The following is a 20,745-nucleotide window of genomic DNA, read 5'->3' as shown; positions in this document are numbered from 1 at the left end:
ACCGAGAGAGAAAGAGACAGTGGGAGATGAGCTGCCGAGATGCTGAAATCTGGGCAGCAGGGGTGGGAAAAGTGCCCCAGGATGTGAGATGGCTGGGTGGAAGAGTTTGCACCCCTCTGCACACAGCGTGTCTACACATGACAGCTGAGTGTCAAAGTGGGCCACTTGATTTTTCTGAGAGTTAGAGTAGAGGCTCAGGTTGCCCCCCTCTGGCCATGAAGACTCTGGTGCCTTGCAAGCGTGTGACACCACTGCATCCATCCCTCACATTTCCCGCTGCAGGACAACAGCAGCATCCATCCGATTGACTGCCTCGGAGTGCTTTTGCAGCAAGCCCTCAGAAGGTGGCGCCGTAGAGCTTCCACCTGAGTGAGTTTTAAACATGGTTCATTGTGCAGGTTTCAGTTTCAATATTTCAGGCACATGGTACTTTGAGTATTGCTTTTAAATGTAAAGACATATTAATCCTGTTATTGAAACCTTTTGTCTAGATTAATTGATATTCATTTAATGATGTTCGTACAAAATTGAATTGAATAGCATTTTAGTGTTTTTTTTTTTTGATGCAAGAAAAAGAATGGGTCTAAGAATGAACGTTTCTTTAATATTCAAGGAATCAGAGGATGTGCCATTGATAAAAGTATTACAATAGCAGTAAATGGACTCATCCGCTCATAAAGACGACTGACTGACTAAAGATGACTGACATTAGACCAGAAAACCTGGGATACACAAAATACAGCCAATGAAGGGAAGCTAGACATGGCAGGCAATGCTAAGATATCATTTCTACAATAAATACAACCATACAAAACAGGATTCAGTTCTCATCCATTGGATTTAGCATACTACATTAAAAATTAAAGGACAACAGAATAGCCCTGAGTCTTTTATATGTATGCCAAATAACATTAATGGCAAGAGTAGCCTTTGCTGTATAGTTTTTATAATTAGAATTCATGCCAGATGCCATTTTTAAATCTTTATGCTCTCGCTGCTATTCCGACATGGCATCGTTAAAAGAGTAAACAGCACTCTGTAATCTATTTGCTATGCTCTTCATTCTGATTTGAAAAAGTATCCTAATACTTAATCGTTTTCAACGGCTCTGACAGATTTAGAACACAAATGTAACCTCTGAATGTAATTACTGAATGAGTCTCACTCTGCCAACTGATTAGAGAAAATGCCTTGAGAGTTATTGAGGTAAGTGAACATCCAGCTCCAGGGAGGATAGAGCACACTGACAGGTGAAGTCAGAATGCGCTTATTAGACAAGTCTCGCATTCAGTCTTAAATAACTCAGTGAAGATTTCAGTAGCTAATTTGAGCTTTCATCACATTCCAAATTTGTGATCACATCACTTCTGGGAGAATTTTACCCTTAGTGTTCAAATGAGAAGTGAGCAAATCTACCAAGAAAACCTTAGAAATTGTGCATGTAAAATTTGAGCTTGAATTAAAATTTATCTGAGATGTTCAGATAAAAACTGATAAAAAAAAAGAAGGAAATACCACAAATGGGATCTCTTTAACATCTCAGTTGTTTCCTCTAGAAGCCAGTGAGTCTTTGTCTCCTGCTTCTCCAATATGGCTTCTAAAAAAAAACGGTTTCAAAAGACAGTCTCACAAGATACCAAAGTGTACAATCAAAAGTCGGAGTGTTCCTGTGGCTCAGTGGTGACGCAGTGCAAAAGGTTGTAGGTTCAATTCCCAGGGTACACACATACTGATTTAAAAAAAAAAATTATAGCCTGAATGCACTGTAAGTTGCTTTGGATAAAAGTTTCTGCCGAATGCATAAATGGAACATTTCAGTATAAATATTTCTGATCAAACTGTTCCAAGATTAGATCATTGATATATTATTTACATTAAATTTATAGCTCTTACTAAATGTCAATAATTGTTATTAGTGATAATATTTTTATTTTTTTATTTTTCTCAATAATTGTGAGCATAAATATCTGAAAAAAGTTGATGATTGAAGCATAATCATAATAAACATAAAAAATAGTGTCCAGTCTATTAATAAGGTTTAGGTAAGATTAAACAATGTGCTATGAATAATAATCTGATATCATCTTAATAGTATGCATTTGCACAGATGCCTTTTATTATGTCAAAGCTAAATATACATGAATAACAACTGTTTAGGTTTAATTTTTAGAAAAATGTTTAGGTTTAATTTTGAATAGGCATCCACAGTGATTTCTCAGTTTGATGTATCCTCATTTTCCTTGCAGAAAGCTGAGCAGATAGTAAGAAGGAGAGAGGGAGTGAGCAGGCTTCGCAAGGGCAAGCATAATAATTCTGGCGCAAATTTAAAGTGCCATACACAGACAGATGATAATCAGCTGAATATACATAGCACACAGCATAACACTAGGCTGCTTACCAACACAACACACCACTCCTCCTGGCACTTTGACAGACACCTCTCCAGATACATATTCTATGTGTGTGTGTGTGTGTGTGTCTGTGTGAGACCCTAGACAACAAAACCAGTCTTAAGTTCCTGGGGTATATTTTAAGCAATAGCCAATAAAAATGTTGTAAGGGTCAAAATGATTGATTTTTCTTTTATGCCAAAAATCATTGGGATATTAAGTAAAGATCATGTTCCATGAATATATTTAGTAAATTTCCTAATTTTTGATTAGTAATATGCATTGCTAAGAATTCATTTGGACAACTTTAAACTCGATTTTCTCAGTATTTAGACTCACCAGAGCATTTGATTCACTAGAGGCTCAATCGAAAACAGTGATTGTTGGTTAGAGTTGAGCACATGATAAAATAGAGGAAGGTAAAATATGCACATTACCTCCCATTTCTTTCAAGCTGGCTCTTATCCCCCATCATTCTAGCTTCCGACCTCCCTCATCCTCCATCCCACTTTCTTTGTTTCATTCCTTCTCCTGCCCCCCCCCCCCCTCTCTCTCTCTCTCTCTTTCTCTCTGCCTGTGTGTTTTGGTATTCATACAGACGTTCGGATTTGAGTGGCAGGCTCTCTCGAGACTTTGCACAAACTGCACATTTCTCTGATCTACATTTTGCACCCCAGGAAAAGACAGCAGCAGCAGGCAAGTCTTTGCTCACACTATTGCAAACGCAGATACGTTTTCTCCCCTGCCTATTTGCCAATTAACTGACCAGCTTCCTGTGATGCTAAAGGACATCTCAAGGTCATTCACATTCAAATCATCTACAACCTTTACAACCTATAGCTTTATGAAAACAACTGATGCATTTTAAAAACTGCATAATGTGGCATAATAACAGCTGACTGAGGAGATAACTGAGTAGAGATTTTATTTGTGCTCGTTTCCTGTGGGTATACAGGAAAGGGGATACAATGAGAAGAAATGAGACGAGAAAGGGAACATGGGTATAAATGTCAAAGATAGTTGTTCTCTCTGAATATCAGTGCCCGAAGGTCAAAGGTCACATCAGAGAAGGGTTGTGGAGTGTACAAGGCACAGCATCTCCCGCAACGAACCCTGACTGAGAAGGGCAAATGGGGTGGCCCACAAAACCCATCTTCCCCACAACAGTAACCATAGATACTGCCATTGGCATTTCATAAAGGGATTGGTTTGTGTGAAGTCTTGCCCCTGTAGATCTGTACGGGTTGTGGATATTGTTATCTTGCTGTCAAGAGGAGTTAGACTGATTAGAGGTGAGAGCAGACCCTTAGCAGAATTTGCTGTATTATCCGGGAGCAAATATCTTCCCTTACACAAACAGACCCTGCTTTTTTTCCTTCTGAGAAGCCAGACCTTTATTCCACATCAACCTGCAATCAGAAAATCATGATTAGTAAAACAACGTTAGACAAAAACAAATAAATATTCCAAGCACGAACCAGTAAACGAAAAAAGTACACACAAAAAAACAGTATTCCCTGTACATTAGGCACAGTCATCACTGAAGTCTGATTCTGATGGATTCTATGAGGATAACCTTATATTTTCTAGCTTAATTATATATATATATATATATGGCCCCCTGTAGGCATTTTCAATTACAGTGTACCCCCGGCATTACGATTAATCTGCTCTTTTGAATGCACGCCACATTTGCTGCTTTCGTTGATATTCTACAGAGATTTTATCTAACCAGCTGCAATAGAACACATAAGGTCGCCCTTTCCATCATAATGCCATTGTTTATATCCCCACCTCCAAAGAAATAAGGACATCCTGGAGATGTGTTGACACAGTGTTTAGGTCATTCCTGCTTATGCTTTTAAAACAAGATGACAGTAAAGTCTATCACGTCACTATAGTTGCAGAAGAGCTGGGAGAATAAATGTCCTCTTATAAATAACACCCATTTATTTGTATTTTGGAGTATATATACATTCTCAACAGATTGAATTTCATTCAGCTCTTTGTCTCAAACAATGAGATTCGTGCTATTTATTAGCTGCCTGTGCTAGTTAGTAATTTAGTCAATATTCCATCAATTACCCTGGCGTTCTCTTATTAAAGCAGATGCTGTGAGGTTGCCGCTCTGTCTTGCAGCTACTTTCTTTTATGAGCTTGAGCACTGAACTTAATCAATAACTAAACTGATTTCATGCATAGAGATGTTTCTCCACCAGCTGTGAGTTTTGTAGGCTTTAAAATAGGGATGTGTATCAGTGCAGATATTTTGGCCAATACACAATTTATTTGGATGATTTAATGCGTAGGATTATTTATAGTTTTGTATGTTGTCTCAAAACAGCATTGCTCACAATACAATTTGTCTAAAATTTTAAATGCTTGAAAATTAGGCATAAAAATAAAATATTATATGCAATGTTCCCCCTGAACTGCATGCTGAAAAAATATGCCGTGCACAGGACAAACACAAAAATGAGGAGAAAAAGCCATTTGATTGAATTCTATTGAATGTAAAGTAATTGCAATGCACTGGCAAACCGTTATAGACTTGGTATCACTTTAGAGCTGCTGAATGCACTTTAAAAGGATTCATAGAAAGAGGAGGATGTGCACCAAATGAGTCGCTGTATAGAAATCAAATAATTTTATAGTTGCGGACGAAAAAGCGAGAAACACAAGAGCTAACGCAAACGTAATGACATGAAATAAAATGTCATCATGATTTAAAGAAGAGTGGCTTGATTAAGTGGTGGAAATAATGGATGATGGGCACAGAACAATAACAAAAAAAAAATTACAGTTACACACAAGTGTAGTAGTATAGAAACTTTAAGGTTTTTTGAAAATATTTATTGAAAATATTTGTTTATTATATTATATTATGATTAAGAATTGAACTGTTCTGCATGAATTTTTTTAATAGAATTTCTTGGTAACACAGCACTGTAAAAATGTTTTCTAGGGTAACCTAAAATGTGCATTATTTATTTACATCAAGGGTCATATACAACCCGAATTCCGGAAAAGTTGGGACGTTTTTTAAATTTTAATAAAATGAAAACTAAAGGAATTTCAAATCACATGAGCCAATATTTTATTCACAATAGAACATAGATAACGTAGCAAATGTTTAAACTGAGAAATTTTACAGTTTTATCCACTTAATTAGCTCATTTAAAATTTAATGCCTGCTACAGGTCTCAAAAAAGTTGGCACGGGGGCAACAAATGGCTAAAAAAGCAAGCAGTTTTGAAAAGATTCAGCTGGGAGAACATCTAGTGATTAATTAAGTTAATTGATATCAGGTCTGTAACATGATTAGCTATAAAAGCTTTGTCTTAGAGAAGCAGAGTCTCTCAGAAGTAAAGATGGGCAGAGGCTCTCCAATCTGTGAAAGACTGCGTAAAACAATTGTGGAAAACTTTAAAAACAATGTTCCTCAACGTCAAATTGCAAAGGCTTTGCAAATCTCATCATCTACAGTGCATAACATCATCAAAAGATTCAGAGAAACTGGAGAAATCTCTGTGCGTAAGGGACAAGGCCGGAGACCTTTATTGGATGCCCGTGGTCTTCGGGCTCTCAGACGACACTGCATCACTCATCGGCATGATTGTGTCAATGACATTACTAAATGGGCCCAGGAATACTTTCAGAAACCACTGTCGGTAAACACAATCCGCCGTGCCATCAGCAGATGCCAACTAAAGCTCTATCATGCAAAAAGGAAGCCATATGTGAACATGGTCCAGAAGCGCCGTCGTGTCCTGTGGGCCAAGGCTCATTTAAAATGGACTATTTCAAAGTGGAATAGTGTTTTATGGTCAGACGAGTCCAAATTTGACATTCTTGTTGGAAATCACGGACGCCGTGTCCTCCAGGCTAAAGAGGAGGGAGACCTTCCAGCATGTTATCAGCGTTCAGTTCAAAAGCCAGCATCTCTGATGGTATGGGGGTGCATAAGTGCATACGGTATGGGCAGCTTGCATGTTTTGGAAGGCTCTGTGAATGCTGAAAGGTATATAAAGGTTTTAGAGCAACATATGCTTCCCTCCAAACAACGTCTATTTCAGGGAAGGCCTTGTTTATTTCAGCAGGACAATGCAAAACCACATACTGCAGCTATAACAACAGCATGGCTTCGTCGTAGAAGAGTCCGGGTGCTAACCTGGCCTGCCTGCAGTCCAGATCTTTCACCTATAGAGAACATTTGGCGCATCATTAAACGAAAAATACGTCAAAGACGACCACGAACTCTTCAGCAGCTGGAAATCTATATAAGGCAAGAATGGGACCAAATTCCAACAGCAAAACTCCAGCAACTCATAGCCTCAATGCCCAGACGTCTTCAAACTGTTTTGAAAAGAAAAGGAGATGCTACACCATGGTAAACATGCCCCGTCCCAACTATTTTGAGACCTGTAGCAGAAATCAAAATTGAAATGAGCTCATTTTGTGCATAAAATTGTAAACTTTCTCAGTTTAAACATTTGCTATGTTATCTATGTTCTATTGTGAATAAAATATTGGCTCATGTGATTTGAAAGTCTTTTAGTTTTCATTTTATTAAAATTTAAAAAACGTCCCAACTTTTCCGGAATTCGGGTTGTATAAATAGCAAATTAAAGTTAAAAGTTACACACTTTTTGTAAAATGTACTCCAATAATTTATTTACAACCATCAACAAAGAATAGTAATTATTTTAAAGTGTATTATAACATTTTAGGTGCTATAGGATACACAGTATAATAGCCTACTGTATATTGCATTTTTAATTATGTCTGCTCATTTCCTGGATTTTTACATTAAGTAAATTTGTTAACTTCATCTAGAATAACATTTTTAAAACACTAATAATTGAATATAACTGTTAAATGTAATCTTTAGTAAATCTCAAAATGAATATTTTTCATACTGTACATTTTACTGTTGTGATGCCTCATTCACTTGTAGCATATAAAATAAGTTTATTTTTTAGTTGGCTTATTTTTGCAGGTTATTTTTAATATGAATAGTATACAATTTGTATACAGTTTTATACAATTTTTATAATTTTCAAGCCATAAAATGAAACTAATATGCTTTTTGTATCAGCCAGAATTATATTATCAGTGCATCTTTTTTTTCTGTTTTTTGGGTATTTTTTTTTCGGTCTTCATATTAAAACTGTCTTCAAACTTTCCATTCAAAAGACTGGATTTTTTATTTCCCTGTAGTACTTTCAGACCATAGTTCCTTCCCGGAGAAAGAAAAAAGCAGAATATCAGGTTTGTTTGTTGGTGCAAGAAAGTCCAGTGCTGGTGAAGAAAAAATAGTTAAATGGTTATGTAGAAGGTAAGGGAAAACAAAACGATGGAGGAATTGTGTGTTGTGTTGGAATGGAAATGGAATAATAAGAGATGATTTGTTTTGGAAAAGTGTGAGTGTGGCGAAAGGGCCTTTGAGAAAGAGGCTGAAGGAAGATGAGGAGGCTGAGATTGGATTAACCAGAGCTCATGTGTGTGGTTTGTTAGAGTGAAAAGAGAGAGAGAAAGCTCAGTGTGTTTATGTGTTTTCAGAAGCCCACCTCATCGTCTCAGGAACTTGAGACAGCAGTTAGCTTCCTTATGTGCCCATCTTCCTTTCCGTTGTGCTCCCCTCACACAAACACACACTACTATTTTCAGGCTATTTGTAAAGCTTTTAATGTTTCTCTATAATGAGCAAACATTTCATGACAAGCTTAAACAGAAGAAATCATTAAAAGACAAATATATGGTGCAAGCTCTTTAGCTGGGTTTCACACTCTGCATAACAAAACACATTCATCCTCATTTTACCAGCTCTCCACACTCTATGCAATACTCACCAATGGCTCCCAAGCGCAGCTTTAAAATTCATCTATATAGCCTCAATGTGATTTGTAGTTGGTAAAGCAGCTTGTTAGCCGGAGAGGTTCAGGAGTGCACAGTATGCATAGTTTCCAGGGCACAGAGGAATGAGCCTGCACACACTCACTCTCTTACTCTCACTCTCACTCTCTTTCTCTGTCTCTCCCTCTCTCTCTCAGTCTCTGCCTGGCGCAGGTGCGGCACTGTTCTGCCACCTGCCAGCTACCTACAGCCATGTCAACACCCCACCTGGAGCTGACACAGCCTGCATACTGCATCCACAGAGTTAATGAAAATCACATAGACACACTTGCACAAGCAGAGAGACAGAACACATATAAACATAACCTTGACAGAGGAGATATCTGAGAAAACACTGCATATGTATAGCGTAACTTAGGGATGTGTGGTTAGACAAATATTTCATGTGACAGTACAAATGTGTCAACCAGTAAAAATTACACCATGGTGTGTGTGTGTGTGTGTGTGTGTGTGTGTGTGTATTTTTACTGGAAATTGTATTATGTATGATTACATGATTTCTTTAGCAATTAAATGTGTAATAGGAGATCTTGAAAAATGCTAACATTAGCCAGATAGCTCTGAAAGCGAACATCCCACCTTCCCTGCGGTCGCTGTCCAAACCCATTCCCCCTGAACGCAGTTATGCTCACAGACCAGAATACCAGAGACAACATTACTACATTGGGCTACATCAGCGGTTCCCAATATGTCCAATGTACATTTCTTGATCCTACGCCTTCCACAGAATATATAAATACAGATAAATAAAATTACACCACTTAACTTAATGATTTATATCGGGATGTGAAGAGAATTTCAACAGTTATAACAAAAAATATTTCTGAAGACAATCACCTATTGCACCTTTAACTTTAGCGGGTTGGCTATGTATATGTGTGTGTGTGTGTGTGTGTGTGTGTGTGTGTGTATAACAACTAAAACCTACATATTCCTGCATAGAGCATGAAATATGTATATTTAAATAAATCTGTATTGTTTAAAATTGTATGTACATTGAGGGGTTAACTATAACATTATGCGTACCGTTAATTTTTTTTTTACTGCATAGTGTGTGTATGTATAAACAAAACAATTTTATTATAGAACAAATACCTTAAAAATAACATTTCAGATAATATATGTTATGCATGTAACTGTTTCATATTTCATATATATAGTATATATAATATAGTATATAGTGTTCCTGTAGCTCAGTTGGTAGAGCAATGCGTTATCAAGCGCAAAGTTGGGGGTTCGATTCCCCGGGAACACATGATAGGTTAAAATTGATAGCCTGAATGCACTGTAAGTCGCTTTGGATAAAAGTGTCTGCTAAATGCATAAATTTAATTAAAATTTAATTCAGGAGTCTGGGTTTTTTTTCCAACAAAAATAATTATATTGATATATATACCATTATATGATTTAAAATTACTCATACCTTGATGTAATACTTTGGTCATACCGCCCACTCCTAGTGTTGCTCAGAAATTTCCTCATGCAGACATGGCAAGGTCATCTGTGTTGTAATGCAGAAGTCTCCTGATGGTGGGAGGCACTATTGCAATATCCATAATATGTGTAGGGGTTAGATAGAGTGAGCGGAAGGGTATGTGAAAGAGAAAGAGCTTGTGGGGATGGGCAGTGTATCTCTGAGCCTGTCACTGACAATCAACTCATGGTCCGAGGTTAGTTGACTGACAAGGACAACACACGCACACACCCAAAAACTCCCCTGTCTTACTTTCAACATCTCCCTGTACATAAAGTGTGTTTCATAACTCTGATTTTAAAGACACATCCACCAAATACACACCAGTTAAATCTGTTTTAATAAAGCACAAGAGCCTCATGTCTCCGCGTCACATGCAGCGTTTGTGTCCATGAGAGATATCACAGAGATAGCCAGGGGCTGGACTATGTCAGTGGCACACCACTGGATGTGTATGTGTGTGTGCACAAAGCCAGGCCCAGCAGGCCGCTTACCCCATACTGCCTGAAGGACTGAGTCCTGTGGGCTGTGCTGGAGCAGGCAGAAGGCCAAACCCTCTCATATTTCCATCCGGAGCCTGAGGATATAACTGGTCACTGGAGCCACACAAATTTAAGTGTCATCCCTGAATCAAGATGCTCACCAATTTTCTGCTTGCCTTGGCAGTGTGCTGGGCCGCTACCAGCGGATAACGGAGCCAGCGGCCCCGTGGTAGCATGGACTAAATAGTGGATTATGCAAACATGCAGTTGAGAAATCCAGCTCTATTTGACTTTTTTGTACTAACATTAGTGCATTTTTTTGTTTTTCAATCTTTATCACCATTTACAGCAGTTGTGTAACTTCACGAAAACATTCATTTTTGCATTGCAGTTCAACAGCACAGCCCAGAATTATTTTTTTTATGCCTTTTTTTATTTGAAAACTCTGCTGAACCCTCAACAACACATTAGACGCACTGTCGCGTTGGGCGTTAATTCGTCTCCACAGAAGATCTGCGAGAGAGGTTAATTTAAGGCCAAGAAGATCCCACGCACAGAGAAAATACAGCCATTCATACAGAGAGAGAGAGAGAGGGGGAAACTGCAAAGGAGCGATGGTGGATAGAGAGAGTGAGAGAGAAAGAGAGTGGGGTCAGCTGATGAGGTCAACGTTGTGAGATTTGGAGAGAGTGGGTAGGGAGAGACGCAGGTGTTTCACCAGACCCGTAGCCAAAAGGAAAAACAGCCTGTGTCACTGATGCTGCATACACCCTCACATGTTCTCCTTCTTTTTTTCGCCTCTTATCATCCTTCCAGTACTTTTCCTTTAATCTCCTCCTTTTCCTTCTTTTGTTTTCCTACAAGACTTTTACATGAAATGTACATGAACAACACTTCGATTTCTAGAAGAATCTAGAACCAAAATGTTTTACCTTAAATGTTTTCATGTATTTTTCATTATTTAATATCTCTGAATATGGTTTCAAGCAATTAAACCCTCAGACAATCAAGCACCTTTCCATCATCCAGGCATTTAAGTGAGCTTTTTTTTAGCTTAAATTATTTCAATTTGGACAGTCTATTAAAAAAAGCTATTTAAGAGAGAACGAGATTTATCTTGTAGACTATATCATCTGAAAATAGCAGTCACTTAAGAACATTTTTTGTTCAATGTATTTACAAATCCTAATTCTTTATTAACATAAAACTGCTCAAGCATCATAAATTTGTGAATCCCTGCAATCATGTTTCAGCATTCAGGTGTTTATGTTTCTGCAGTCTATTTGACCTCCCCTATTATTCAACAGACCTGTCATTAAATAGTCACCCCAGGAAGCGAATCCCACCTTTGAACAGCAATAGGCCAGAGAGTAATTCCTCTGAGATATTCATTGGACTCTTAGACAGGAGCAAGGAGCCCATCTATGAGAAACAGATGCCAAGAAAGAACACAAGGCATGGCCCAAATGAACAGCAGCCTTCATTACTGATCAAATGAGGCTTGCTGTAATGACGGGGTAATGTGATCGGGGTGTGGTCCTCTGCTATCCTTTAACATCCTGGCCGAACCAGGCCCATTACCATCACCCAGGGGAGAAAGGCAGAGAAATGATGGGAAGCCTCTACTGATCTGGCATAACATAAACCCAGACTTATGTCAAGCAAAAGTTAAATTAAAAATTGCTTTTATACTGAGGCATTTATTATTTGAAGTCCCTCAGAGGAAAGAATAAGAGGGCGAGAGAGGTACTCAATAAGAAAAGGGGGGAGGGTGGAGAAGAAAAATATTTTTGACAAAGTAGATGCGGATCAATAGTGAAGGAGCGGAGCAGTCTTGGCGCATGCCAACCCACATTACTGCCTTGATTGATCTGCCGGAGTGACAGTTTGACCCGAGGGCTCTGGAGGAGGTGTCCCACTGAGGAGGGGAGCCCACGCAAAACACGGGGAAAGAAAAATAAAAATCTATACACACAGAGAACTTTACTGACCTGACGTTAAGATACAAAAAATGTATGAAGCTGCGTACCTGAATGGTTCTGACAGCTCACATCCCCTCCAGCAGTTCAGTGCACAGGAGGGTTAGAGTCTCGGGCAAGTGCAGAGACCTCTGCGAACATTAAGGAGACTTGTACCCTCCGCACGGAGACTCTATTAAGTACAAATTTGTTTATTTCTCATTCTGAGAATATTTTAAGGGGATTTAGTCTAGGGTTACTTACCAGAGTCATGCTGTTTTGTAAAAGGAGGTAAAAATGAATAAAGGAAAAGGTTATCCCCTAGCTACATCTACCTGAGAAGTATGAGTTAACAGAAAATATAGCGGAAGAAAAAGATGAAATCCTGCTTTCCCTGGCTTTGAACCCCATGAGTGTGTGTGGCAAACACAGCAAGATCATACATTCCCATATATATAGCTGCCGAGGGTGACCTCCATTTTGTGGCAAGCACTCTTAGTTTTAACAGCGCCTCTGTGATGTCAATTATCTGCCACGAGGTTGAGTGATACAGTCTGTATGCTCGTGGAAATGATTGTGCAAGATGCTTCCGAGTCCATTGTGGTTCCTGTTTGAGGTTAAGTACGGGTTGTTTGACCAATAACGTTCTGCCGTGGATGAAGTGGCTGATCTATTGACCATCACATAAGCAGAAAAGAAAAGAGTGCAAGATTTTTGTTTTATTATTTCAGAGGGTGAGGTAACATCTCCGTTTTATTTTTACCTTTGCCTTGGTTACTGGGGTTAAGGTAATGGCGGACTTATGCTAAGATAATAAGAGATTCAGTTTTCTTCAGCATTTTCAAAACCCCATGAAACCATTCCTCAACTGCAGTTTTCTGATGGGTTAACGTATTAGCCTAAACAGAAAGCAGGAATGTTTATAACATTTTATATCATAAACATTTTCAGTCCATTTTCCCTGAAGAGAAAGATATTTTTAATCTGCTAAAAGTCACTTTGTCAATGTTTAGGAGAACATTAGCATATAGATGGCCTCAAAGCAAACATACAGTACATAGAAAAAGTCGCAAAGCTCTCATTTGGATTTCATGGGGTATTTAATATTGGTAGATATTTTGTAGTAGAACAAAATGGCAGATTATCAAGTGATTATTTCTCATCAGTATATTTTTGAGCATCTACATTAGTGTGTGTGTGTGTTTCTGTTTATGTGTGTGTGTGAAAGAGAGAGAGTCAAAGAGATAATCTAAGAAGTATCAAGAGAAAAGCCTTCAGATAGCTTTTGCAGCACACCTGACAAATGATTTAAAGAAACAAATGTTAATTTATTTTACATTTGCTGACATTGTTTAATTGCTATGAACAACAGTAGAGTAGTTTTATTTTCTCAACAAAAGAAACACAGAAAAAGAAGGAAAAGAGAGAAAATAAGGCAGAAAGAGAACGAGAACAAAAAGCTATTTCTCCATTGTTACGTATTCCATTTTTGATTCCTGTGAGCTTTGAGAATAGGTCAGTGAAAACAGAAGATGAATTCATTTATAGTCTCCCTTCTGTCACCCACGGACATTGATCTGTCCTCTGTAACCAGAGTAACAGTGAGCACTTTTTAAACCTTATTTTGAATGATGCATAGAAATCCCGATGTATCATTTGGCTGTCATCCTGCTTCTTATTTTTTTTTAAGATTCAGCATGTGGATCTAAAGCTCTGGATTGGTTCGTGCAGATATATTGTTTCATTAGAGAAAAAATGCACATCACCTTTAAGCTGAATGTACGCTGATGTTTCATCACCAGAACAATAAAAGCGTTTTGTTACACCCTGCGGTCCTCACTAAAACTAAAACCAAGGTGGCACATGAGATTAAAAAACTTTTTAAAAATTCCTTTTTTAAATTACAGACCCATGTCCCAGATAACACTACACCAAGAGCTGTCAGCAATCCACCTGCCCACCCCATCCCTCTCTTCTCTCCCTCTTTCGCTGACAGTCCATTTTTCTCTAGATCCCGACACCTGGGCGCTTACATGAACATTTTAAAGATCTGCAAAGGACGTCAACCCTCCCCCAGCCCCCGTCCATCCTTTCAGATCCAGAATTGTCTCCTCCATCATGTAGAGCTAGATGCCTCCTGTTTCACTCCTTCTCTATTCCATCCATCCAACAAAAAGGTCATGCTCAGAGTCTCCCTCTTTTCCTAAATTGGCCGTTTTCTCTGTTAGCTCCCTGGCTCAAGCTGATTGTGGCAGCCTCGGTATTGGTCCTCTAAGGTCTTGTTTACAAAGCTGGATTTGTCGGAAAACCCAAGATATTAGATCTACAGTTGGAGGCTTGCTGTTTTTCACAACTTGCAGTTTCTATATCTAACACAAATTTGTCTACAGCCTGGAATGTGAAAAACTTCTTCAGTTTCGTCAGTGAATAAGCAATTCTATATATCACCCGTTTTCCACATGCACCTATAGCACCCATTTCCATTATAGCATATATATAACCCAACTTAATTTAAACTAGTTTGTCTTTTGAGTCCAAATCAAATCCACCTGTGTGTTTTAGTGTGCCTGGAGACCGTCAGGAGTGTTTGTTTGGTATGGAGAAAATGGGCATGTTTGAATATTGACCCTGCCCCCCTCCTGTAGGGATCGACAGAGACTCAGTGGCGTCAGGCAGACCTGCCGCAGCTCCAGGGCTGGGCTGAGAAGGGACTGCTGACACAGCCAAAGATGGTAAGGAGACTGCTGCCCACTAACTGCCATTTTTCCTTCCATTAATAGCCATATTGTTGCTTTGAAGTTGTGCTATGAGAGGAAGGGTGTGCACAGGGGTAGAGTGAAACAGGCATAATAATACGTTTTAAATGAAAGCTGTTATTAGTATTACTACTGTAATTGTTATTAGTGATGTTACCTGATAACATATTATGGATGGATGTTGTATTGTCAATATGTATAATGTCTGTGAATTCAGTGTTATATAATTATAATTATGAAAAATATATAATATATATTTTTAGGGTTAGGATAATCTATATTTTTACATACAAATTTTACATATTAAAGTTACACACACATATGCACATATATATATATATATATAGAGAGAGAGAGAGAGAGAGAGAGTTAACAAACAATTTTGCATTTGGATTTCAAGAAAAAAAAAACTAATTTACTTGAACCTGAAGATCATGTTGTTTTCTCATAGATTTAGCAATGACAGGGTCACTTAAATAAGAGCAGATATCTATAGGAGGGAGCACTATAGCATCAAAAGTGTCCAGTAATAACTGGAGAGCATTAACCGTAAAAACACACATCAGAATAAAAGCCTGACATTTTATCATCTTAGCTAATAAGGCCATTAAAGTGCTGTGTTGAAATGGCAGGTATCAGCGACACACACCGAAATGCATCTATATCTATCTGCAGTGCTGTGAACACACAAACACACACCTCTGGCTCTGCGTGACTCAGGGACATTGGATTGGTTGAACCTGTATTTTTATCCCCGTCCTGACATCCTCTAAGGCACTTATGTAAGACAGAGTGGAAGAGCTTCTTCCTTCCTGCATACACACACACACACACTCACTCACTCATAGCCTGCGCCGGGCCAAGCTGTGTTCAGAAACAGTCGACATATCTGCCATTGCATTTGAAAAAATAAAGGAGTGTAATCTGGGCTACTGTTCAGTTGAATCAAAGGGAAGATGATGTCTGTCCCCCGGCTGACACCAAGGCCTTTGAGATGGCTTAGCATGTCTGCCTGTCTGCTTGCCTTGCCTGTCTGTCTGTCTAACTGTCTCCCTGCCTACTACAGCTACAGTACAAACAGATACAGCCAGCTAGGCTCTGCTTTAGCTAGCATCCAAACAAAAAAAGTGTATTGTACTATCCCAGACATTAAATGTCCCTACTACTTTACAGATATCACTGAAATAAATATCCTGAAAAAATAACATATGTTTCTGTGACAGCCCAAGCTTTGTAAAACCTGGATGCTGTTAGCATTGTCATTTATATTAATAGCAGTTGTTCAGCTAGCATGTGACCCCCCATGCTAAATGGCCCATGCTAACTTGTCAAACCTTGCTGTAAATGGGCCAAAAAAAAGAGAGTCAGGGAAGCAGACTTCCTTTTTTAGCCAATGATTTCTGCCGTTTTGTCGACAGGCCTAAAAACTATTCCACTTTACACGTTAAGAGTAGTAAAGCTGATAGTTCAAGTTGTAGATGTTGATTGGTCAGTTGGTCAATAAAGAATACAGCCGGAGATAAAATACACAATATAACAGGGGTTCACATTTCAGGGACTGTATTTTCTACAGAAAGAATTAAATAAATGTAATTAAAATTTGTTTGAAAAAATATATATATATAAAAAAAGTTATAAATATATAGTAGCCTATTTTAATACTGTATATGCTATATTTATTAGTTCTTTAATGGAACAACATTTTGAACAAATAATTTGAGTGAATGATACAATGACAAACATTTCCAGTCTGATGTTTTGTTCCTGAATGAATCAGTTGTCTCAGTGAATCACTCATTAAGACAATCAATTATTATTGCCACCTACTGGCAAAATGATGTAACCTGAAGTAAGAGGCATTTAAAAAAAATCTTCATTTACAGCAGAAAGTGTTGTATATCAGCACTCTTGAAACTCCCTCCTGATTAATTATTGATAGATTTCTAGGCAACACAAAGCAAGAGTTTCTTTGTTTATTTGGTTTGTTATTTTTAGTGGCCAGTGGCCAATTTTGCATTCAAATCTAATCTAGATAATCTAATCTAAATAAAGGGGGGGGGGGATAAGTAAAAGTCACTACACTGACCCTTGTCAGCTGCTAGGGCCAATGTCCAGCAATAGTGAGTGTGTAAAGGATCAATTACCCTTCTCAGTATGACAACAAGGGGAGTTCAGCTACAGAAAAATAATAAGGCAGCATACAAGAGCTAGTGTCACAAAGGAAGGACAGGTCTTTAATTGGCCATCGAGACACAACAGGTCCCTGAAATCAGAATGAAAGGTGTCCACTTTCATCTGTTCCTTCTCTGGAATATTCAAAGCTCTCTTCCCATGAGGTTTGAGCATTTCTTTTTTTTTCCTGAAAGAACAGTGCACAGCAGGAGCTGCAAACATACTTAATAAGTCTCCCCTCACTCATGCACACACTAAAACACCAAGAAATAAACATACACACACACACACACACACACACACACACATCTATCAAGACCTGCTGTGGCGATGGCTGTTTTGTCCCTTTGTGTTGCTCCATCCTTTTTTGCCTCGGAGAAGTACAGAACAGGATCCATTTACATGCATATCCTGAGAGCTTTGCACATGAGCCTCCTATGGGCTTTTTTTTTTCTATTTGTCACTTTGAAAAAATTTTAACATATACAAAGTCTAAAAATGGAGGCACAGCAGTTGATCCAGAAAAGGTTGAATGCAACTGCATCTGCCCTTTTTTAACCATTTTAGAGAATCAGAGTGAAACATATATAAATACACACACACACACACACACATTTATATATATATATATATAAGTATATATTATTATTATATATATATATTATTATATATATATACTGTATATAGATACATACACATTGATGAAACATTCAGTAAGACCCAAACATGCATTAAGAAAGTAAATAGGGTCCGTTTTGATTTCACATTGACTTTAAAGATCACAGGGGAGCAGAGAAATGCTGCTGCTATTTTTATGGCTTCATATCATACACATTTTGAATAGCTTTGTTTTTAACATCCTCTTTACTGTGCCTGTGTGTTTCTCAAAAATAATAAATGAAATAAGTGCAAACACTAGAGTGGTGTCAGATGGGGAAAATTGTTAACCTTCCTAAATATGCCCACTTTGATAAAAGAGAGTCGAACTACAGAGTGCAGATACAGAGTATTTTTTTCTTGAAGAGCTAAAAATAAGTGCAGCTGATATTCAACTTAGATCCATTTTTTTCTCCTCCTCATCTCTATTATTTTCCACTCTTGAATCTATCAGCAGGAAACATTAGCACTTTTCCTTCACCCTCTTAGTGCAGATCTTGATCTGAATTATGCCACATCCAGTCAGAGAGGAAGAGAAAATGAATATTAAACATGGTTGACTTACAGAATCAGCTTACAACGAGCTATAATCAGGTCATGCTTGCTGTTTTAATTCTTGTTTATTTTTAGAGTTTCTCCTTCTTTTTCATCCAAGAATTTTGTCTGACAATGAAAGACCTCACTGAATGTTCCTAAAACACTGAAACACACAGTACTGTTGTTAAACCAGACTCAATATGACAAGATTTGAGCAGCTTGCAACATTTTCTGTCTACATTGAATAAAAAATAAATAAAAAAAACTCCCAGTCACATCTGGTTAGGACACAGTTTTAAGCCTCACCATGGCTGTCCAGACAGTCGGAGAAGGTCAGGCTAGTGTTATAAAAGGTGTAAAAGCTAAAGTGAAATTTGTTTTTAACATGCACCACTGACTGACGCTGTTGTTTGTTCCCCTGAGAAGATCTCATGCTGTGTTGCTTTTGCAACCATGAAAATGTGCCCACTAATCTGCTCTCTCACACGCATGCTCACTCACACGTGTATTTCCAACCTTCTTGACAGTCAGAATATGAAACGATTCTAGATGTCACCCAGCCCCCTCAAATAGAGTCGGGTGACAAAATTAAACACACATGAGCTCACACACAAACATCCTTTATGCAAATGGGTGAATACATTTAGCTGCAGTGTGGAACAATCTTGAAATAAAAAGTTTGAGGCTGAAAAGCAGCACAGACTAGGGCCTTCTCTGTTCCTACTTCCCCAGGGCCAGCAAGCTTCTCTTCAAACACCTGCTCTTAAAAGCGCACGGTTAAACCAGTGGCAAACGTTGTTCACCATGACAGTCGCTCCATGCTGAAGGGCTCACATTGTTACCCTGTCAAGTTGAGCCAACCATCAAAATGCACAGCCAAACTCAAAAATATCAGTGATAGAGTGAGGGGGAGGGAGGGTGGAAGAAAGCTACTGAAAGTGTAGAGATGCATAAACAGTTTTTCAGTAAGTGTGTCATGCATTGTATTATTTAGAGTCAGTCTGTGAGGTTTCGCAGCTAACAGTTGCAGTTGCAGTTACATACACTAGATTATTCCAACCCCTTTATTTGAAATGTCAGTAACTGCCACAAATTTTTTTTAAGTTATCAAGTACTTGATATATAGGAAATCAGATATGTCAGTGCTAAAATATGCTGTTTACTTAAACTGCTTACTTTTTAGATGCCACGTCCTTTAACCCTACTTCTGTCTGCAGATAATCAGCAACATGGATCCTCAGGTGACGAATGGGCCGAACTCTGCCACGGCCAACGGTCCCTCCAGCAACAGCCGCAGCTGCCCCTCGCCCATGCAGACCGGCAGCCCCGATGACGACAGCAAGACAAACCTCATTGTCAACTACCTGCCCCAGAACATGACCCAGGAAGAGTTCCGCAGCCTCTTCGGCAGCATTGGCGAGATTGAGTCCTGCAAGCTGGTTCGAGACAAAATCACAGGTACTAATAAGGACAGAAAACAAAAACACAGAAACTGTATATATATTATATATTCATTAATGATTTGTGTGTGTATTAAATACTGTATGTTTTTAAAATTACATAATGCCAACTAAATTATAATAATTTAATGAAAATAATGTTAAAAATAAAATTAATTAGTCATTTAAAAATATTCAGCATTTTGTAGATGTGTCCAAAACCAACAACCATGTATCTTTACAAAAAATGGCAACTTTTTACTCCACTGTTGAATATTTAAAAGGACAAATCAAACTAAAAATTTTAAGTTTAAGTCTTAAAAAAAATGCTTCTTTAGGTCTGTTTGATGCAGTTATATCAGGTCAGATCGCAGTTTTAGGGCGATTCGGGAGTTGGAAAAACTGGGTGAGAAGGGCTGTTGTTTTATTTACAGTGCCCAGAGAGAAAGGAGGAGAGAGATAGAGGACATAGAGGTGTTTAAGCAGCACTCCCCTGCTAATCAGAGTTCTATTCCCACCGTAGTGACTATGTGGGTGGTAAGCAGATGGATGGGGAGGCTGCTCAGAAATAATGCCAGATAATGGCCTCCATTTTATATCCTACTTAGTGACACTTCACTCTGGATAATCGCATTAAAGCAGGGCCAGGCCTAAAGCCACTGGTTTTTAGACAAAAGGGAGAGAGAAAAATAGAGAGAGAGACTCTTGGCTCCTGACCACAGGTTTTGTAGGATTTCATTGCCAGGCAGTCAGATGGTTGGGCAAGAGAATGGTCATTAAAATCATCGCCATGAGAGTTGACACATGCTCCTTTTTCAGTCTTCACATGTGAGAAATTTACTGAAGTCTTGGGATATCCTTGCATACACCAAATGGAAGTTGCCAGTTGTGAAAACATACCGTTAACCAGGATCACTCACTGTCTTACCGCTCTGTTCTTGTTCTGGCTCGGGAACACATAGTG

At 38.4% G+C, this 20,745-nt stretch overlaps 1 protein-coding gene across 2 annotated transcripts in view; it reads left to right on the top strand.

Annotated features, from left to right (window-relative positions):
• Positions 1-20,745, top strand: part of LOC132114761 (ELAV-like protein 4) — a 78,362-nt gene that overhangs the window by 18,742 nt on the left and 38,875 nt on the right. For both annotated transcript variants that reach the window (XM_059523077.1, XM_059523076.1), the window contains exons 3-4: positions 14,866-14,952; positions 19,560-19,800. In XM_059523077.1, coding sequence (XP_059379060.1) covers positions 14,866-14,952; positions 19,560-19,800 — 328 coding nt within the window. The remainder of the gene's footprint in view (positions 1-14,865; positions 14,953-19,559; positions 19,801-20,745) is intronic.

Source organism: Carassius carassius, chromosome 34 (assembly GCF_963082965.1).
Source record: "Carassius carassius chromosome 34, fCarCar2.1, whole genome shotgun sequence".
NCBI lineage: Eukaryota > Metazoa > Chordata > Actinopteri > Cypriniformes > Cyprinidae > Carassius > Carassius carassius.
Note: the sequence above shows the minus strand (reverse complement) of the source record. Positions and strands in the feature narration are given on the sequence as shown.